This window comes from Artemia sp. Qi Xiang Cuo, chromosome 10 (genome assembly GCF_049724085.1).
Source record: "Artemia sp. Qi Xiang Cuo chromosome 10, ASM4972408v1, whole genome shotgun sequence".
Lineage (NCBI taxonomy): Eukaryota > Metazoa > Arthropoda > Branchiopoda > Anostraca > Artemiidae > Artemia > Artemia sp. Qi Xiang Cuo.
Genome location: NC_142803.1, coordinates 58,517,961 through 58,541,777, shown reverse-complemented (window position 1 = coordinate 58,541,777; position 23,817 = coordinate 58,517,961). Strand labels below are relative to the sequence as shown.

Sequence of the window (23,817 nt, the reverse complement as noted above, 5' to 3'; positions counted from 1 at the left end):
TTATAAGTTGCGAAACTATGAGAAAAAAGAGAGTTGGATGTATTCAAAAGGTGATTACAATACCATGCGAACAGAGCAATAAGTTTTCAACTGGACCGAAATAATAAATAACACAGATCTAGTGGATGGCATGTACAGAAAGTTTGTATCCGCAATCATAGACCTTACAAAGAATTATGTACCAATTGTCAAAATATTTAAACGACCGCCTCTAAAACGAGAGATCCTTGGCCTAATAAAAATCAAGCGGCAAGCCTGGGAGACGCTCAAGCAGACTGATACCAAAAGTAATTGTACAAATTATCACAGAATCTCCAACAAAGTCAGGAAAGCCACTAGACAAGAAGCAAGCGAAAAGAGGAAAGTAGCCGAAAACTCAAAGATCAACCCCAAGGCGTTTTGGAACTTCTTGAACTCAAAAAGAAAAGAACAGCCGGTTATTCCCGATCTTAGAAACTCAGCAACAAATTTAACAATCAGTGACCCAATAGCTAAAGCCAACCTACTAAATCAGCAGTTTTCACAACAGAGAGGGACAAAGATGGAATGTCAAGAGGAATGTCAGCCACTAGTCGTAGGCAAATTTGAAGAAATAGAACTGACAATACAAATGGTCTACAAAAAACTAAAAAATCTAAACCCTTACAAATCAGAAGGTCCAGATGGCCTACATCCTAGAGTGCTCAAAGAGCTGGCACAAGAAATTGCAGCGCCATTGCACTACATTTTTGTCAAGTCGCTACAAACAGGGAACCTGCCTGATACATGGAACCAAGCAACAGTGATACCCCTCTTCAAAAAAGGAAGCATATCAGATCCAAGTAATTACAGACCTATCAGTTTAACCTGTATCACATGCAAAATACTAGAATCTTTAGTCCACGATAATATATTACAGTACCTACTCGAAAGGAGCCTCATTTCACCCGCATAGTTTCGATTCCTCGAAAAAAGATCAGCAGACGACCAACTACTTGTTGCTACACAAACCCAGAGAAAGAATATGAATTGTAGGATGCAGGTAGATATTTTATCCTTAGATCTCAAAAAAACCTTTGATAAAGTCTTACAAAGTCGACTTTTTTCAAAACTACAGTCTATCGGTGTTCGCGATACTATTCTAAAGTGGGTTCTCAACTTTCTGAAAGGAAGATCTCAGTGAGTGAAACTGGAGGGATATCTTAGCAGCAATGAGACAAAAGTCACAAGTGGAGTGGTTCAAAATAGTGTTCTGGGGCCTTTACTGTTCAATATTTACATAAATGATCTCCAAAATAACATAGATTCAGAGATAGTGCTTTATGCAGATGACACGAAAATCTTTCGCGCAATAACAAGCCTTGAAAATACAGAAATACTACAGCAAGACTTAAACAAAATAGCAGAATGGATGAAAAAATGGAGCATGGAAGTCAATACAGAAAAAAGTTGTCAAATTTGGCTAGGCCCAAAACACATTTCTCGGCACTACTGCTTTGAAAGACAACAGCTACCTATACAAGAAGAAGCTCGAGACTTGGGAGTGATATGACTTTCACCAAGCACTACGAGTCAATCATCTCTAAGTCATTACAAGTCTTGGGAATTATTCGAATAAATTTCTCTCTTACTGACTCAACACTGTTTTCTATACTCTTCAAATCGTTAGTGAGACCAATGATCGAATACGGTCATACAACAACCAGACCATTTTTTCAAAAAGACAGCAATGCAATAGAAAAATCCAAAGGAGGGCTACTTAATTCGTTCCATCACTTAGAGACTTGTCATACCAAGACCGTTTGAAAAAACTGTCGCTCCCAAGCCTCTCATACCGATTTTTGAGAGGAGATCTTATTGAAGTATACAAAATATGCAACAGATACTACGACAACATCCCTCCAGAAGAGATAATAACATTCAAGAATAATAACCTGAGAGGTCATGAGGTTAAGCTAACTGAAGAACGTTTCAGAAGAGATGTTGGGAGATGGGCATTCAGCAACCGCATTGTTTCCGAGTGGAACGCACTACCATCAGACACTGTTAACTCAGATTCAGTCAATGCATTTAAGAACAAGATTGACAATCATTATAGTGATAAAGCATTTGATTATCTAAATTTTCGTAGATAGAGGCGCAAGCCTGTTTTCGCAATATATTATTATTATTATTATTATTATTATGATTGATAGCTCTTTAAATGCAGACTTGCATAGATTGATATGCTTACTGGAGAAAAATCCACTTCTGCTAGCTCTTTTAATGCAGACTTGCATAGATTGATATGTTTACTGGAGAAAAATCCACTTCTGCTAGCTCTTTTAATGCAGCCTTGCATAGATTGATATGTTTACAGGAGAAAAATCCGCTTCTGCTAGCTCTTTTAATGCAGACTTGCATAGATTGATATGTTTACAGGAGAAAAATCCGCTGTTGCTAGCTCTTTAAATGCAGACTTGCATAGATTGATATGTTTACTGGAGAAAAATCCGCTTCTGCTAGCTCTTTTAATGCAGACTTGCATAGATTTATATGTTTACAGGAAAAAAAATCTGATTCTGCTAGCTCTTTAAATGCAGACTTGCATAGATTGATATGTTTACTGGAGAAAAATCCGCTTCTGCTAGCTCTTTAAATGCAGACTTGCATAGATTGATATGTTTACTGGAGAAAAATCCACTTCTGCTAGCTCTTTAAATGTAGACTTGCATAGATTGATATGTTTACTGGAGAAAAATCCGCTTCTGCTAGCTCTTTTAATGCAGATTTGCATAGATTGATATGTTTACTGGAGAAAAATCCGATTCTGCTAGCTCTTTAAATGCAGACTTGCATAGATTGATATGTTTACTGGAGAAAAATCCGCTTCTGCAGCTCTTTTAATGCAGGCTTGCGTAGATTGATATGTTTACTGGAGAAAAATCCGATTCTGCTAGCTCTTTAAATGCTGACTTGCATAGATTGATATGTTTACTGGAAAAAAATTTGTTTCTGCTAGCTCTTTTAATACAAACTCGCATAGATTGATATGTTTACTGGAGAAAATCCGCTTCTGCTAGCTCTTTAAATGCAGACTTGCATAGATTGATATGTTTACTGGAGAAAAATCCGCTACTGCTAGCTCTTTTAATGCAGACTTGCATAGATTGATATGTTTACTGGAGAAAAATCCGCTTCTGCTAGCTCTTTTAATGCAGATTTGCATAGATTGATATGTTTACTGGAGAAAAATCCGATTCTGCTAGCTCTTTAAATGCTGACTTGCATAGATTGATATGTTTACTGGAGAAAAATCCGGTTCTGCTAGCTCTTTAAATGCAGACTTGCATAGATTGATATGTTTACTGGAGAAAAATCCGCTTCTGCAGCTCTTTTAATGCAGGCTTGCGTAGATTGATATGTTTACTGGAGAAAAATCCACTTCTGTTAGCTCTTTCAATGCAGACTTGCATAGATTGATATGTTTACTGGAGAAAAATCCGATTCTGCTAGCTCTTTAAATGCAGGCTTGCATAGATTGATATGTTTACTGGAGAAAAATCCGCTTCTGTAGTTCTTTGAATGCAGGCTTGCGTAGATTGATATGTTTACTGTAAAAAAATCCACTTCTGTTAGCTCTTTCAATGCAGACTTGCATAGATTGATATGTTTACTGTAAAAAAATCCACTTCTGTTAGCTCTTTCAATGCAGACTTGCATAGATTGATATGTTTACTGGAGAAAAATCCGATTCTGCTAGCTCTTTAAATGCAGACTTGCATAGATTGATATGTTTACTGGAGAAAAATCCGCTTCTGCAGCTCTTTTAATGCAGGCTTGCGTAGATTGATATGTTTACTGTAAAAAAATCCACTTCTGTTAGCTCTTTCAATGCAGACTTGCATAGATTGATATGTTTACTGGAGAAAAATCCGCTTCTGCTAGCTCTTTTAATGCAGGCTTGCGTAGATTGATATGTTTACTGTAAAAAAATCCACTTCTGTTAGCTCTTTCAATGCAGACTTGCATAGATTGATATTTTTACTGGAGAAAAATCCGCTTCTGCAGCTCTTTGAATGCAGGCTTGCGTAGATTGATATGTTTACTGTAAAAAAATCCACTTCTGTTAGCTCTTTCAATGCAGACTTGCATAGATTGATATGTTTACTGTAAAAAAATCCACTTCTGTTAGCTCTTTAAATGCAGACTTGCATAGATTGATATGTTTACTGGAGAAAAATCCGATTCTGCTAGCTCTTTAAATGCAGACTTGCATAGATTGATATGTTTACTGGAGAAAAATCCGCTTCTGCAGCTCTTTTAATGCAGGCTTGCGTAGATTGATATGTTTACTGTAAAAAAATCCACTTCTGTTAGCTCTTTCAATGCAGACTTGCATAGATTGATATGTTTACTGTAAAAAAATCTACTTCTGTTAGCTCTTTCAATGCAGACTTGCATAGATTGATATGTTTACTGGAGAAAAATCCGCTTCTGCAGCTCTTTTAATGCAGGCTTGCGTAGATTGATATGTTTACTGTAAAAAAATCCGCTTCTGCAGCTCTTTTAATGCAGGCTTGCGTAGATTGATATGTTTACTGTAAAAAAATCCACTTCTGTTAGCTCTTTCAATGCAGACTTGCATAGATTGATATGTTTACTGGAGAAAAATCCGATTCTGCTAGCTCTTTAAATGCAGACTTGCATAGATTGATATGTTTACTGGAGAAAAATCCGCTTCTGCAGCTCTTTTAATGCAGGCTTGCGTAGATTGATATGTTTACTGTAAAAAAATCCACTTCTGCTAGCTCTTTAAATGCTGACTTGCATAGATTGATATGTTTACTGGAGAAAAATCCGCTTCTGCTAGCTCTTTTAATGCAGATTTGCATAGATTGATATGTTTACTGGAGAAAAATCCGATTCTGCTAGCTCTTTAAATGCTGACTTGCATAGATTGATATGTTTACTGGAGAAAAATACGGTTCTGCTAGCTCTTAAAATGCAGACTTGCATAGATTGATATGTGTACTGGAGAAAAATCCGCTTCTGCAGCTCTTTTAATGCAGGCTTGCGTAGATTGATATGTTTACTGGAGAAAAATCCACTTCTGTTAGCTCTTTCAATGCAGACTTGCATAGATTGATATGTTTACTGAAGAAAAATCCGATTCTGCTAGCTCTTTAAATGCAGACTTGCATAGATTGATATGTTTACTGGAGAAAAATCCGCTTCTGCAGCTCTTTTAATGCAGGCTTGCGTAGATTGATATGTTTACTGTAAAAAAATCCACTTCTGCTAGCTCTTTAAATGCTGACTTGCATAGATTGATATGTTTACTGGAGAAAAATCCGATTCTGCTAGCTCTTTAAATGCTGACTTGCATAGATCGATATGTTTACTGGAAAAAAATTTGCTTCTGCTAGCTCTTTTAATGCAGACTCGCATAGATTGATATGTTTACTGGAGAAAATCCGCTTCTACTAGCTCTTTAAATGCAGACTTGCATAGATTGATATGTTTACTGTAAAAAGATCCACTTCTGTTAGCTCTTTCAATGCAGACTTGCATAGATTGATATGTTTACTGGAGAAAAATCCGCTTCTGCTAGCTCTTTTAATGCAGACTTGCATAGGTTGATATGGTTAGTGGAGAAAAATCCGCTTCTGACTGTTGATATGTTTCATGAAAGGCATTATTAAGGTCGTTTGATACCTTAAAGAATCACCCTATCTTAGTCATTGCAAGTCTTTCTAACTTGTGTGGCCAAACTGTTCGGAATTATTTGGGCGGTCTTGCCATAACTTGTATAGCTAAGATAAGCTAAGACTGCTATGGATATAGCTAAGACAGCAGTGAAAGCTCCAGAAAAGTGATAACACTGTCATGCCTTTCAACCCACCGTGTGTCGCAAAAGCGAAGGAGCTTTTGCTTTTTTTGTATGTGGGAACACTGTTTTGTAAGTTTGTTAGAGTTAGTCGCACGTTTTGGAAGAAGGAGGCCACAGGCCTTCTTCATAAGCCCTCTTACCTTTCTGCTAATTTGGCTGTTTTTTGAAACAATGGTTCTGGCACCCCCTTCCTCAGGCCAAAAAAGCGATCTAATTCATATTCTTGCGTTTTATTGAAATTTAAATGCATTTCATATCCTTAATTTCCAAATTGGGTTTTTAGTTCTTGTAACCTTCACAACTGCATAAATGTTTGCCATGTTCCACATTTTATTTGATTATTACGCTTATTCGAAAAGGAGATAAGAGAACTGATCTCATAGTCGGTGTTTTCTTTTCTTTGTATGTCTTAGGAGAAAAAGCTCGGTTAATAAAACGGAAAAATTAACAAAAGTCTCAATAGATAGATAGGGCACTAAAACGCAACTATTGTCCAACAATGTGTTATTGAGTAACTTGGCTCAACGGCAATCCTCCTATCTTATCCGACAAGGATCTTATGTCACCTGTTGATGGTAAATTAGAGCAACAGTCGTGGAAGCTGTTTTTTCATTCAGTTTGAGTTGTGACATTAAACAGTTGGTAGTCATAAAGCACCCTCGACAACTCTAGTTCTTATTTCTGTTATCGTTTCAACCTGTATTTCCCAAGAAAACTAAACGACTCCCCCCCCCCCCGGCTTCTTATATATTGCCAATTTTGGGGTTAAAAACAAAACAAAAACAGATAGACAATCAATAAACTCATTTTGTAAAACTACTATGCTAACGAAAACTCTGTCAAAGAACTACTCCGCTGGGCAGCGCAGCTTCTCTGACAAGGTAACGGATTTGCGGTGGTCACTTAATAAATAAAAAACAAGCTTTTGAAATTTGAAACTTCTCTATGAAAAAGTTCATTGTATTAACAAGGCTAATATTCACAAGTAAACTATTCTATTGGGATTTGAAATGAAATAGAGAATTTAACCCGGTGTTGAAAGCTAATCTTGACAAATAGAGCTAATGCAATTTTGTTATAGGGTTAATATGTTTCTTTCTTAATGTTCAAACTTTCTCAAGTATTCAAAACGTGAAAAAAAGGAAAACGGTGTATAAAGCTGCAATTAAAAAGACCATTCATTAATAATCCCTTTGAGTTGAATGACTTTGCTAGGAATGAGGTTAGACAAGTACCTTCTACCCTTGCTTCAACAACTGAAACAGTAGGAGCCAAATAACCATCTTCATCAGCAATGTTGACAGATTTGCTCTGCCATTATATCTGTCATATATGTCAATATTCTTTTTTTGAATATCACTGATTCACTCTTTCTTTCACTTCCCTTTTAAATATCACAAGACAAGAGCTTGAGAGCCAAGGGAAGAGTATGTTTTAGAATTTTTATTAAAAAAAAGCATTTCTTTGTTATTCAGAAGAAGAAGTTTTTGCCCCCTTCATTAGAAATTCAGCTTACATTTAGACAATATCAAAGAAGAAGATGAACCCAGTTTTAACTTTCTTAAACAAATCTAGTTAATGAACCGAAAGTTATTATTTTGTTATGTATAAATGTATTAGTTTTAATTTTAATACTTGAGTGTTTCTGTTGATGATGACTGCTGTATATGTGGTCAAAATATCTTGACTTTCGTATCGGTTTTTACTGTCTAATAAATGGACTTGTTGCTATTTCAAGGCTCATTTGTTCGTCATAGAAAGGCAATGTGGTCTTGAAAATAATAAACAACCTAATTTGTTGAATTAGGTGCAAAATTCTGTTCGTTTTGGATTTCACTTATTTATTGATACTAATTTGTGTTAGTTTTACGCTCTGAAAATTGCTTGACTTTGTTTCCGCTCATTTCTGGTTTAATATAGCTCTTACTTTTTTTTATGATTATGATTTTTTTGTTTTGTGAAAAAATTCTTTTATTAAATTAATAACGTACGCGTTTTTGAAAATCTGGACATACCAGTTTTGTTCAATTTTGTTTTACATCTTAAGTTTTCCTGAAACATAAAACTTAATATCATTCTTAAAGTACCAAGGACACCAAAATGAAAACATATTTAGCCCTCTTAATCTATTTTAGGTCTATTCATACCTGAAAATCCGGGTTTCCTACGAGTTTTTGTTTAGCTGCTACTAACATTTTTAGTTTGAATAAATTCGCAAAACAGTGTTGTCAATAATAAAACAAACGATAAACTTCAGAGCTGAATAATATTAGCGAAAACTATTTCCTACGAATCCGACACTGTTTTTCATTTATGAAAATTAAAAATTACAAAATCTGTTGATTGTTATACATATATATTAGTGAAAATACATTTTATGAAAAAATATGACCTCAAGTTCAGAAAGTGACTATTCTGATGTGTCAGAAAATATTTTGATGATGACCAAGCGCTAGATGGTATGCAAGATACCATTTCAGGATACTTGTTCCAGCTAGACCCCGACGCCGCGCCGGCGGATCGAACAAACGCCGCCGACGAGAGGCCTGGCGCCACCGAAGTGTCGTAACGCCGCCGGCGCGCCGCAGGCACGCCGCCGCCACCAGAGGCGGCGGCGTTCGGTCGATTTCAAATTAATTTTGTGGCAATTCTTTATTGCGTCAACCGCAAATTCGGAGCTTTTCCTTCTTGTGTGATTTATTTTCCGGATTAGAAATCAAGCAGGGCTTGCACTATCCCCGAATTTTCGGGTATTTCTTCGACAATCTATGCGTCAACCCGAAAAAAAAATTTGGTTCCCCAAATCCCTGACCATCACCCAGCCACGGTGCAATCCCTCGCGATACATCACCAGTGATTTTCCCTGCCAAATATTACTTTGCATACCATAATTCTTCACTACTCTCTTGTTCATTAATTTTCATCTCTTTTGTTACTTTGCATAAAAAAGAGACAGATACAATTGCAAATATTGCAATATACACAGTTCCTCGTATGTTGACAAAAAACAGGATCGTCTTTATGAAATGAGTTCAAATAATTTCGAATGCAGTTTCCCAATCGCTATTTCTTACATCGTTTGTAGTCAAGAATTTTATTTTCAAGTTGAATCCCCCCCCAAAAAAAAACCTTCTATTGTTACAAATTTAGCTATAGACTAGGCTTTGTACAAGGTTTGGGAATTAAATATTGAACTGGAAGTTACCTAAAAAATATGATTCGAAAATAAATTGTAAATTATTGCCTATAGGAGGGGGGATAGGGGGCTATCATTTAAAAATGATAATACCTCATTTTTTTTTTTGAAAGCGGGGATGCCAAAAGGTTAATTATTTTTTTCATTTAAAATGGAGACAGAAGAGAATTACACCAAATTCCCTAGGAAACCATTGAAATATTTTGATATACCCAAGGCCCCCTATTAGGACTAGTTCATTATCTTGGGTATTTTGCGATTTCTCATAGGCTACTGGCCTAATTTGCATTTTGTGTGTGCTCCCTTTTATGTGTATTCTTTGGATCTTATTGAATGCCACGACAAATCTGTAAAAACCATTTAAGAATCCAAAAGAGCAAAAAAAACAACAATCAATATCAAAGTCACCCATTTCAACTGTTTTAAATGTGATAGGCAAAGGGCATTGTAAAAAAATTAAGCTTCTAAGTTCAAAGCTATATTAAAAGTTTTCTGATTAGCCTAATTTAATATTAAGATGGTCTGTCCTAAAAAATAAGACACAGGTATAGTCAGAACTCCATTGCAAATCCATATATAGCTAAATTTATCAAGACTCCCCCCTCCCTCCCTCCATAATGGTGAAAAATATACCCTGAATTATAAATAAACACCATATTTTCGGTACATAGCCTAGACTGCAGTTTTCAACAAAATTTAGCGTTTCAGCACAATTCAAAATAATGAGTATTTTTCATGCTCTTTTATAATTAAATAATCACCTTAAAGGGACTATTAATTTTGAGCCCTGAAGGGGCTAGAAGGCTCAGAACAGCCCATAGAAACCTAGTAACCCTATGCTCAAAAATTAGCTTCTTTAAATAACTGGCTAAGGAGAAAAATAGGTCATATGTAGCTGACTAATGATTGAAGCTGACTTAGGCTATATATTTCCATATTAGGGGGGGGAGTAAAGCATAGGCTTGTGGTATCAACTTCAAAGTCTAATAACCATAATAATTTATTTATTATGAAGTAACTAAGTAAATCTTTTATTCAGACTCACCACTAAACAAAATATAACCCAGTTGTGCTGATGATTTGTATCTGGTAATTATGTCAGTGATTCCAATCCTCAAAATGTAAATGGGGCAAAAATAACCAGTAAGCCATGATAAAATAAAAAGTAGCAAAATAGAAATATGAAGGTATTTTTCAAAGTCTAACTGAGGCAACTGCTCCCCCCTCTCATAATTGGCACCCCAAAATTATGTGGCCTAATGCTGAATTAAAATAAACAGTGTACAATGGCAAGTACAAACAATACAATAATATATTGTATATGATTCATAATACAATAATATATATTACATAATAACAATGACAGATAATGATCTATTCACTAGCATTAACCAAACTTCACTTCTCGCATGTTCCCCAGATATTAGAACAGTACCTTTTTTTCCTGCATTGCTTTAGTATAACAGTGTGACATCCTTTTCACTATATACCCATAAATTTTTGAAGGCCTATAGGATATATGTTCTGAAAAGTCAATCGGATATTATTATTGCTGCTGGGTTGATGCTGATTCCAGGCTCTTTGCTATTCATAAGGCAGTCCAAAGACTTAGCTTCCCGTGCATCAGACTTCAGGAAGGTAGACATTATGCCACTTGTGCACCGGCAAATCCAAGCAAATTGTTGGTTCAACTAATTTTGAATGAATTTTGTGTTAATGTAACTGTCTGAGCATATAAACTGGGTTGCCTGTCTAAGACTTTAGGCAGGTAGACCCTATGCCACTTGTTTGCACACAAGTCTAGGCAACTTTTCAGTCAACCAATTTTCAATTAATTCTGTTTTAGTGTAACTGTCTTGGCTTATAGATTGGGTTTTCTGACTGAGGACTGCAAGTCCAGGTGACTTAGTGGTCATGTTAATCCTAAAACTTGGTCAAAATGCCTTAGACTCTAGGCGGACAGGCCTACTTGGAAAGTCTACTTGAATTACAATAGAGATGACTAAGATTTTTGAGCTGACTCACAACAGACAATGTCTATGGAACTTGCTGATGAAGAAGCATCCTAAGCCTAATTTTCCTTTACACATAAATTCTCAGGTAGGTTGACTAAGTTTTAGGATTGATATGTGACCACCAAGTTGCCTGAACGGCAATTGGAACTATAAAAAGCCATCTGTACGACTTTGTTATTTTCTCTATGTATCAGTGGTGTAATGTAATTTCTTTTGTATGACATTTTAGTGGATCATATATTAAATAAGAAAATCAAAAAGTATTCTGTATAACTTTATTCATGTTTCTCTACAATAATTTGATGTTTAAAAAGTCATACAGAAGACTTTATATCATTCTCCATGTTTAAAGGAAACACGGTATTGCCTATTGTTTTGATTTTATAGTGCTTTGTATATAAGAGTAAATGACATTATTTGTTGCTTAGAGTATAAAGAACCAATTACTTTAATAGGCCTAGTCAAACAGTGCTCACCCAAGTAAATTGTATTTCTAATATAAAAAAAGCATAAAAGGTATATGCTACTATTATATAGTAACTATGAGGTAGATTTATATCAAAATATTCAAGCAAATCACACAGCCTACTAGGTGTCTTACTTTAGCCTACATCAGTGGAAGTCATTAGGTCTGCAAAACTATCAATAGGGTAGCCTATATATTGATACTTTCTTTTAGAATCATTAATGTTTACCTTTACACTGCTTCATGGTTAAAAGATCCTGGAATGCCAAAAATCCTAGTAACATCAAGAGGCCTAGTCTAGCCAAGCTCTTTTCAAGATGCATTCCTTAAAAGTATTTTTCAAAGAAAAGAGCTTTTCTGAACTAGGTTCCGATTTCTGTTTTACCAGAACATACAAGAAAACAACACTTTCTAAGGCTATATGTTGATTTATTTATTTTTTGGTCATTTTCTGCTGTTTAGCAGTACATGTTGTGTATTTTTGAAATTGCCCACGAGCTTTCGTATTTGAACACATTATGTAAACAGTCGATCTTACTCCTTAAAAAATGAATCATTGGTTTTCCATACTAATTTAAGACATATATGGCTATTTAAGTTCACACTTTAACAATTTAATGACTTAGTTTTCATTTTAGGTGTCCTTGGTACTTTAAAGCGTTATATCTATTCTATTTTAACAACCTGGATGCAGTTACACTCTTTTGATTTAGTTCAATTATAAGAGTCAAAACAGTGATAGTAGTGGCACTGAATGTTTCAACCTAATACCCCCATGTCGTTCTTTAGACATTGATATGCCGCCTTATTGGCAAGCAGCATACACATAGTGATTTTTGATTTAGTTTCAAACTTTCTGTGAAAGTTTGTACTTTATACTCTACTCTTGGGTATACAGTAGGCCTATATCCTATCAGAAGTAATAATAGGAGCAACAGGAATGATATTAATGATAGCAGTAGTAGTATTAGTAACAAAAAGTAATTGTATTCACATTGTGCCTTTTTGATCTAATATATCATCCCCTCCTCATGCCCTGATAGTTTAAACTTAATAGATTAAGTCATTCCTGAGATATTGCTGATACGTCCTGTTGATAAACTGTATGCACATAATCTGTTTTGATTTAGCCCAATATCTCTCTCAACAATCCCTGAAACTTCCACGTTATTACCATTAGCCTTTGTAATATTAGTACTAACAGCAGTAGCACTGCTTCTACTACTGACAGTAGTAGTATGCACATACTGAAATTTTATTAGCTCAACGTAGCCCTCGGTAAACTCTGAAAGTTTGAATGACTCCAAGAGTCGTAATGTATCTATATATTTGAATTACACATGGAATTACACAAGAATATACAGTGTAGTTTGACGTGCACATTGCAAAAAGTGACCAAACCTTTTATATTATATACCTATAAAGTGAACAAACAGGTTTTGAAACTATAATTGAGATTGTATAACGCAACCAGACGGGTTTTTGAGACACTTTCATCGTAACGTGTTTTTTTTTTTAAACCAAAAACTAGAAATTGTCAACCTTTTAAAAGAAAGTTAGTGGAACCTGTCAAAGAGTTTGATAACCTCTTGCTTAAAGGCATCTCATAGAGTTTGATTAAGAATGCAACACGTCTAGAATTGATGCCATATGCTATTGAATCATTTACCAAAAAAATAATTCTATTTGCAAAAAAAAAGGTTTAGCATTTGTGAATTGGACTCTATGACCGATATTAATTAATATTTGAATAATAGTAGAGTCAATGATTCTTATTTGTGATTGTATCGCATTAAGATGGAGAAAAGGAGTTAAAGTCATTAGCAGTTAAGGTAACCCTGAAGAGCATGTTAACTCACAGCTTATTTATTGTAAATTTGGAACAATATCAATCTATAATGGTTAACGATGATGATAAAATGGTCTTATGACTTGACCTAGCTTTACTTCTTCGATGTTTTCTGTATAATACACAAGTGGTGTTTGAACAGTGTTGCCAATTTAAAATGAGTTTAACGTTATAGTATACTAAAAAGTTGATACTAAGAGAGATGTAGATGGCAAGAAAAGAATTTTAATGATGGATAGCTTTACTTCTTCGATGTGTTCTGTATAATACACAAGTGGCGTTGAACAGTGTTATCAGTTTAAAATAGAGTCTAACGTTATAGTATACTAAAAAGTTGATACTAAGAGAGATGTAGATGGCAAGAAAAGAATTTTAATAATGAAATTCAGAACAAACCTTAGAAATCCTTGTAAATCAAGTAGTAAGGTGTATGTGAGTATGAACCATCAAGGATCATAAGTACCAACGACCCTAACCACCAGAGACCTCAACCCCCCAAAGGTCCCCTATCCCCAAACTCGAAGGGTGCCCCCTCCCCTCCAACTTTTTGGCCCCCTCCCCCCATTTTTTTGAATTTTTTTTTAGTTTTTTTAACTTTTTTTTTAATTTATTTTTAAAATGATATATCTTTTCAACTTTTTTTTACATGTCTTTGAATGAGATGTAACACTTACAAACATTCACATTCAATATTTTCCAAACTCAAAATGAGAATGGTATAGACATGTTAGTCATGACCTTTACTATTAGAAAAATTTTGTTTGTAGTAGCACTTTTTTTTATTGGACTAAAAAATTTTTTTGGACTTCGAAATTATTCAACTTTTTTTTTTACATATCTTAAAATGACATAAATTATGCTTACGGCTCTAACAATTGTACTCTATTTTTGCTCAGAGACACGATGCAGCTTTCCCACTGGTATTTTATGGCGGGTTATCGACACTATCTAGTTTATTGCATGTATTAAATCAGTATTTTTTTACGGGGTGGAACGATAAACACATAAGTCATATCTTTAAAAAAAAAGATGGAGCATTTTAATAAAGTTTGTTCACATGACAATGTTATTTTAGCATTGAATGCCGACAAGGAGAAGTATTTAAACTATGAAACAAGTACAAGTGGTAGCACTATTGGAAATGTGTGCATGCATTGTCATGACAGTAAGGAATTAAATTTCTTTGGAGTACCGAAAAAATTCAACTCTTATGTTGGTGGATATGCGAGATTGAGATCTCCAGAGATGATTGCACTCAAAGAGAGTGCCAACATAAAAATAATCGTTGATGATAGAGGACAACTCTTTGCTTATGTTGCAGGTAACACATTAATAGACAGAATAATAAAAAGGGCATTGATAGAAAATATTACTATGGAATATAAAGATGAATCGATGAAAAACAAAGTACCAGCAAACGTTACTGCCATTGATCAAACAGTCAATGAACCAAATAATACCAAAGACGAAAAGCCTGTCCATGACACCCCATTAAAAATTGTGTATGACTCAAAATGGAATAATGATTATTCTACTGATTACGAACTAAGAGAAGACAATAACTACAATATCAAGAGAGAGAACATGGTGAACTATTTTATGGAACGGATTCAAAATGTCCAAAGTTGATCAATGATATTAATAATGTATGATAATATATTTTTGTATTAATATTTTACATAGCATTATTTCATTAAAAATATATTATGCATTACATTGTTATATGTTCATAATTTTTAGAGTAAGCTAGCATATCAAACGTTTAGAATGTCTATTAAAATATCAGAGATGTAAGAAAAGTAATTTGCACACATTTATTGTCAGACACATGGGATAACATTGACAAAATCTAGGTATCAGAATGAATAAATTCATTATTAACATCAGTTGTTGGATATGTCATTATGAAAAAATTGTAAGTAACAAACTCTTTCTTGAATTCACCTCTTGGATAAACAATACAGAAATTTAATTCAGGAAATTATGAAAAAAATTGAACAAATTCTTTATTAACATTCTTTATCGATTGAATTCGCTTCCATCAACATCCTTCGTCAGATTTATCGAATAAAATTGACAAAATGTAAATATCAGAGTGAATAAATACTTTATCAACATCCTGTATCGGATATGTCGGATAAAATTGACAAAATCTATGTATCAGAGTGATTGAAATCTAAGTATCAGGAAAAAATTGTAAGTAAGTAAAAAACTCTCTTGAATTCACCTTTTGGATAAACAATACAGAAATTTAATTCAGGAAATTATGAAAAAAGTTGAACAAATTCTTTATTAACTTTCTTTATCGTTTGAATTCGCTTCCATCAACATCATTTGTCAGATACATCGAATAGAATTGGCAATGCGTGAGAATTAGAAGGAATACATACTATATAGATATCCCGAGTTCCGTGCAATGTATTAAGTAGATAAAATCTTGGTGTTGGGGTGATTGAATTCTACACTCTGGAGTAGTTAAATTCGATGACAATACTTATTGATAAGATATGTGAGATAAATTTACTAAAGCTAAGTATCATACTGAAAAAATGCCATATCGATCTTTTTTATCGGGTATATCGGATAAAATTGACAAGATCTAAGTATCAGATTGATTAAATTCTATATCAACATTCAATTTTCAAATACTTATGATGAATTTGACAATAGCTAAATATCAGAGTGAATAATTATTTTTTATCAATACCTGTCGTGAGATACTACCAATTTAACTGAAAGCACCTTAGTATTCGAGTGAATAAATGCTGTAGCCGCAGCCTTTGTTAAATATGTTGAATGAAATTCACAGAATCCAAGTGTCCGAGTGAATAATTTTTTTATCAGCACCTTTTGTCAGATACATCAAATATAATTGACAAAATCTAAGTATCAGAGTGAATAAATGCTTTATCAGCATCCTCTGTCGGGTATTTCGGATAAAATCTAAGTATCAGAGTGATTAAATTCTATATCAACATCCCTTTCACGGATACATGGGATAAAATTGACAAAATCTAAGTATCAGAGTGAATAATTTCTTTTTTATCAACATCTTTTATCAGTTACAACGAATATAATTGAAAAAATCTAAGTATCACAGTGATTAAATTCTATATCAGCATCCTTTGTCGGATATGCTGGATAAAATTGACAAAAGCTAAGTGTCAGAGTGAATAAATTTGTTTTATCAACATCTTTTGTCAAACACATCAAATATAATTGACAAAATATTAGTATCTGAGTGATTAAATACTTTATCAACATCCTTTGTCGAATATCTCGGGTAAAATCTAAGTATCAGAGTGATTCTATATCACTAAAAACGTAACCGAAAAAGGATGATGATAAGGAATTTATTCATTCTAATACACAGATTTTGTGAATGTTATCTGATGTATCAGACAAAGGGAAGTTGATAAAGAATTTATCCACTCTAATACATAGATTTTGATAATGTTATCCAACGTATCCGAGAATGGATGTTGATAAAGAATTTATTCACTCTAATACATAGATTTTGACAATGTTATCCGACGTATACGAGAAAGGATGTTGATAAAGAATTTATTCAATCTGATACTTAGATTTAGTCAATTTTATCCGATGTATCTGACAAAAGATGTTGATAGAAAAAATTCATTCACTCTGATACTCAGATTTTGTCAATTATGATTTTGACAACTATATTCGTTGTATCTGACAAAAGATGTTAATAAAAAAAAATTATTCACTCTGACGCTTAGCTTTTTTCAATTTTATCCCATGTATTCGAGAAATGGATGTTGATATAGAATTTAATCACTCCGATACTTAGATTGTAATCACTGTGATACTTAGATTTTGTCAATTTTATTTGTTGTAACTGATAAAAGATGTTGATAAAAAAATTATTCACTCTGACGCTTAGCTTTTTTCAATTTTATCCCATGTATTCGAGAAATGGATGTTGATATAGAATTTAATCACTCCGATACTTAGATTGTAATCACTGTGATACTTAGATTTTGTCAATTTTATTTGTTGTAACTGATAAAAGATGTTGATAAAAAAAATTATTCACTCTGATACTTAGATTTTGTCAATTTTATCCCATGTATCCGAGAAAGGGATGTTGTTATAGAATTTAATCACTCTGATACTTAGATTTTATCCAAGATATCCGACGATTAACACATAAGTCATATCTTAAAAAAAAAGTGAAGATGGAGCATTTTAATAAAGTGTGTTCACATGACAATGTTATTGTAGCATTGAATGCCGACAAGGAGAAGTATTTAAACTATGAAACAAGTACAAGTGGTAGCACTATTGGAAATGTATGCATGCATTGTCATGACAGTAAGGAATTAAATTTCTTTGGAGTACCGAAAAAATTCTACTCTTATGTTGGTGGATATGCAAGATTGAGATCTCCAGAGATGATTGCACTCAAAGAGAATACCAACGTAAAAATAATCGTTGATGATAGAGGACAACTCTGCTACTGTTGCAGGTAACACATTACCTACTGATACATCCTATCGTCAGCTTTCGGGTTTTAGCATTCAACGGAAGATCGAAAAAAGAAAGGCCTACTCTTCTACTAATATCATAAACCATATCTTGTCTACGTGCCCAAACTGTTACATGTGTAATAATAATGTGAAATAGACAGTGAAATTGCCAGAAAAATATGAAAATATCATATTGATAGAAAATATCAGTATGGAATATAAAGATGAATCGATGAAAAACAAAGGACCAGCAAACGTTACTGCCATTGATCAAACAGTCAATGAACCAAATAATACCAAAGACGAAAAGCCTGTCGATGACACCCCAGTAAAAATTGTGTATGACTCAAAATGGAATAATGATTATTCTACTGATTACGAACTAAGAGAAGACAATAAATACAATATCAAGAGAGAACATGGTGAACTATTTTATGGAACGGATTCAAAATGTCCAAAGTTGGTCATTGATATGTATCATATTATTAGATGATATTAATAATGTATCATAATATATTTTTGTATTAATATTTTACATAGCATTATTTCATTAAAAATATATTATGCATTACATTGTTATGTGTTCATTATTTTTAGAGTAAGCTAGTATATCAAACGTTTAGAATGTCTATTAAAACATCAGAGATGTAAGAAAAGGAATTTGTTTACATTTATTGTCAGACACATGGGATAACATTGACAAAATCTAGGTATCAGAATGAATAAATTCTTTATTAACATCAGTTGTTGGATATGTCATTATGAAAAAATTGTAAGTAAATAAGTAACAAACTCTTTCTTGAATTCACCTCTTGGATACACAATACAGAAATTTAATTCAGGAAATTATGAAAAAAATCGAACAAATTCTTTATTAACATTCTTTATCGATCGAATTCGCTTCCATCAACAACATTGGTCAGATATATCGAATAAAATTGACAAAATCTAAATATCAGAGTGAATAAATACTATATCAATATCCTTTATCGGATATGTCGGATTAAATTGACAAAATATAAGTATCAGAGTGATTAAAATCTAAGTATCAGGAAAAAATTGTAAGTAAGTAAGTAACAAACTCTTTCTTGAATTCACCTCTTGGATACACAATACAGAAATTTAATTCAGGAAATTATGAAAAAAGTCGAACAAATTCTTTATTAACATTCTTTATCGATCGAATTCGCTTCCATCAACATCCTTTGTCAGATTTATCGAATAAAATTGACAAAATGTAAATATCAGAGTAAATTACTTTATTAGTATCATTTATTCAGTATGGCAGATAAAATAAACAAAAGTTAGGTAGCAAAGTGATTAAAAATCACATTTCAGGGTGACTAAATTCTATGTCAAAATCTCTTTCTTGGATATGTGGGATAAAATTTACTAAATCTAAGTATCAGAGTGAATAAATGCTTTATCGTCATCATTTGTTGGGTATATCGGATAAAATTGACAAAATCTGAGTATCAGATTGCTTAAATTCTATATCAACATCCATTTCTTGAATACATGGGATAAAATTGACAAAAGCTAAGCGTCAGAGCGAATAATTTTTTTATTAACATCTTTTGTCAGATACAACGAATATAGCTGACAAAATATAAGCATCAGAGTGAATAAATGCTATATCAGCATCCTTTGTCGGATATGCTGGATAAAATTGACAAAATCTAAGTGTCAGAGTGAATAAATTTTTTTTATCAACATCTTTTGTCAAATACATCAAATATAATTGACAAAATCTAAGTATCAGAGTGATTAAATGCTTTATGAAGATCTTTTGTCAGATATCTCGCATAAAATCTAAGTATCAGATTGATTGAATTCTATATCAACACCCCTTTTTCGGATACATGGGATAAAACTGACAAAATCTAAGAATCAGAGTGAATAATTTCTTTTTCATCAACATCTTTTATCAGTTACAACGAATATAATTTAAAAAATCTAAGTATCAGTGATTAAATTCTATATCAGCATCTTTTGTCGGATATGCTGGATAAAATTGACAAAAGTTAAGTGTCAGAGTGAATAAATTTGTTTTATCAACATCTTTTGTCAAACACATCAAATATAATTGACAAAATCTTAGTATCAGAGTGATTAAATACTTTATCAACATCCTTTGTCGAATATCTCGGGTAAAATCTAAGTATCAGAGTGATTCTATATCACTAAAAACGTAACCGAAAAAGGATGATGATAAGGAATTTATTCATTCTAATACACAGATTTTGTGAATGTTATCTGATGTATCAGACAAAGGGAAGTTGATAAAGAATTTATTCACTCTAATACATAGATTTTGATAATGTTATCCAACGTATCCGAGTAAGGATGTTGATAAAGAATTTATTCAATCTGATACTTAGATTTAGTCAATTTTACCCGATGTATCTGACAATAGATGTTGATAGAAAAGATTTATTTACTCTGATTCTTAGATTTTGTCAATTATGCTCGTTGTATCTGACAAAAGATGGCGATAAAAAAATTATTCACTCTGACACTTAGCTTTTGTCAATTTTAACCCATGTATTCGAGAAATGGATGTTGATATAGAATTTAATCACTCTGATACTTAGATTTTGTCAATTTAATCCGACACATCAGACAAAGGATGTTGATAATGAATTTATTCACTCTGGTGAATAAATTCACCAGAAGAATTGACAAGATTTTGTTAATTTTATCCGTCATCTCCGACAAATGATGTTGATAAAGCATTTATTCAATCTGATACTTAGATTTTGTCAATTTTATCCGATGTATCCGAGAGAAGATGTTGATAAAAAAAAATTCACTCTAACACCTAGATTTTGTCAATTTTTCCGACAGAATCGACAAAGGATGCTGATAAAGTATTTCAATCGGATACTTTAAAGCATAATCAATCGGATACTTAGATTTTGTCAATTTTATTTGATATACCCGAAAAATGATGTTGATAAAGCATTTATTCACTCTGATACTTAGATTTTGTCAATTTTATCCGATATACCCGACAAATGATGTTGATAAAGCATTTATTCACTCTGATACTTAGATTTTTTAAATTATATTCGTTGTAACAGATAAAAGATGTTGATAAAAAAATTTTATTCACTCTGATACTAAGATTTTGTCAATTTTATGTCATGTATCTGAGAAAGGGATGTTGATATAGAATTTAATCACTCTGATACTTATATTTTATCCGAGATATCCGATAACGGATGCTTATAAAGCATTTATTCACTCTGATACTTAGCTTTTGTCAATTTTATTCGACATATCCGACAAAGGATGCTGATATAGTATTTCAGCAGTATACTATAACATTAAACTCTATTTTAAATTGACAACGCTGTTCAGACGCCACTTGTGTATTATACACTTGTGTATTAACACATCGAAGAAGTAAATCTAGGTCAAGTCATAAGACCATTTTATCATCTTTAACCATTTCCATAGATTGATATTGTTCCAAATTTATAATAAATAGATATTGTCAATTATGTTCGTATTTATGTAATTATGTTCGATAAATAAGCTACGAGTTAACATGTTGTTTGGGTTTACCTTAACTGCTAATCAGTTTAACCGTTTTTCTCCATCTTCATACGATCCAATCACTAATTAGAATCATTCACGCTCCTAATATTCAAACATTAATTAATTTTGTTCATAGAGTCCAATTCGCAAATGCTAAACATTTTTTTTGCAAATAGAGTTATTTTTTAGGTAAATGATTCAATAGCATATGGCATCAATTCTAGACTTGTTGCATTCTTAATCAAACTCGATGAGATGCCTTTAATTTAGAGGTTATCAAATCTTTGACAGGTTCCACTCACTCTCTTTGAAAAGGTTGACAATTTCTAATTTTTGGTTTAAAAAAAACACGTTACGATGAAAGTGTCTCAAAAGCCCGTTTGGTTGCGTTATACAATCTTAATTATAGTTTCAAAACCTGTGTTCACTTTATAGGTATATAATATAAAAGGTTTGGTCGCTTTTTGCAATGTGCACGTCAAACTACACTGTATAGTCTTGTGTAATTCCATGTGTAATTCAAATATATAGATACATTACTACTTCCAAGCTGTTCTTGAAATACTGCTGATACGGCCAATTGACACCATGCACTCATACAAAGTGTTTCAATTTAAATTAACATATCCCCAACGTTTTCTGAAAATGTCAGAAAATGTCTTTTTTTTGGTTGGGGGGGGGGGGTCATTATATATTTATGCTTAAGACGCCTTATTCTATACGGACGAAATTTTTGTTTGATTTTTTTTCTCTTTATTTTCTTTTACTAACCATACCCGCTTGTCATTTTCAGATTCATTTCTTTGCTTAGTCATGGCTGTCCAGTTTGGCTTTAGATCTTTTATACATACAATAACTTTTGGTTGGTTCAACATTCCCTGAAATTTTTACTGTAATACCTTTAGATTCGTTAGTACTAGTAGTAGTAGCAGTAGTAGTACAGCAGTGTTATTAGTTGTTGGAATATGCACATTTTGCATTTTGCCTTGTTTAAAATCATCTTTAAGTTGTCCCAGTCTTTTTTCAAATGGAAGTAGACTAAGCAGAGTTTTCCAGGAGAATTTCTCAAAAGAAAATTTTATAGTGGAAATTTACAGCAAGGACGAAATTGTCTGGGAGGATTATATGCACAAGGAAATCTCCATGGAAGATTTTTTTTTTTTGGGGGGGGGATTTTTTGTAGAAGAGAAGATGGATTCCCGACGTTAATTGAAAAACTATTAGAAATACAAAAAACAAACAATTTTTTCCACCAAGTAAGGAGGAGCATTAAACGAATAGAAATTATTCTGTGTCTGACGAGTGCCTCCCCCTTTTCTAAATCTTTCTCTTTACTCTAAAGGTTGAATTGTTGGCCCCAACGACTTCTGAAACAAAAGGGCTGTAGAACTGAAATGGAAAGAAGCCTTCTTAAAACACTATAAAGCTTTAGCGTAAAGAGCCAGGGATTGAAGAGGGGGAAGCTCCTCTCATATATGGAAACATTTCTGCTCTAAAAATCTAAATCTGTTTTAAAGCTACGAGCCTGAAAAAATTTGTTGGATTTTCGAAAAAAGGAGAAACACCCCCTAAATGTCATAGAATCGTAATGAAAATCATATCATCAAATTCAGCGCATCAAAAAACCTTGTTGTAGAGTTTTCAAGCTCCTATCTTCAAAAATGTGGAATTTAGTATTTTTGCCAGAAAAAAGATTTTTTTTTTTTTTTTTCAGGTGTAATCTTACCGACGCAGTGAGCCTAGAATATCGTGAGAGGGCTCATTCGGACGGAAACTAAAAGTTCTTGTGCCCTTTTTAAGTGACCAAAAAGATTGGAGGGTAACTAGACCCCCTCCCTCACCCCCTTTTTACCCAAAATTGTCCGATCAAAATTTTGAGAAAGCCATTTTGTTCATCATAACTGACAGGTCCAATAACTATCCCTTGTATATACATTACCCCTCCCCCCTTCAACAGCCCCTGGAGAAATGTCTAAGTTATAAAATTTACCTATTGTTTATGTATAGTATTTGTTATTGGGAAGTATGCATACATTTTCGTATGGGGGGGGGGGGTGAATTTTCTACTGTTTTTTCCACAGAGAAATTGTGCGTGGGGAGGGAAGTTTTCAGGTGGTGAACTTGAACTTATCAGGGGAAATTAGGCTATACACTGGGGGAATTTGTCAGAATTCCTAAACAAAATTCTTTTTATATGTTTTGCTTCCTCTTTTCCATCTCAATTTTACGCGTGGAGCTGTTAAGGGTAATTGTCATGGTAAATTTTCATTGGAATTTAATTAATTAGAGGCTATTTACATGGGGAGGAGGATGTCTTCATGGAGGTGGGGCCAGATTTCCTGGCACTACTTAAAAAATGATCAGAAACTAATTATAAAACAAGTTTTTTCAACTGAAAGTAAGG

The 23,817-nt window shown here is 33.2% G+C and overlaps 1 protein-coding gene and 1 long non-coding RNA gene across 2 annotated transcripts in view; both read left to right on the top strand.

Moving 5' to 3' along the window:
* Nucleotides 1-23,817, top strand: part of LOC148947945 (uncharacterized) — a 435,585-nt gene that overhangs the window by 70,996 nt on the left and 340,772 nt on the right. The gene's annotated exons all lie outside the window — the stretch shown is intronic.
* Nucleotides 131-23,817, top strand: part of LOC148947953 (uncharacterized) — a 29,082-nt gene continuing 5,395 nt past the window's right edge. The window contains exon 1 of the mRNA XM_089095756.1: nucleotides 131-578. Within this exon, the coding sequence (XP_088951882.1) occupies nucleotides 131-578 (448 nt within the window). The remainder of the gene's footprint in view (nucleotides 579-23,817) is intronic.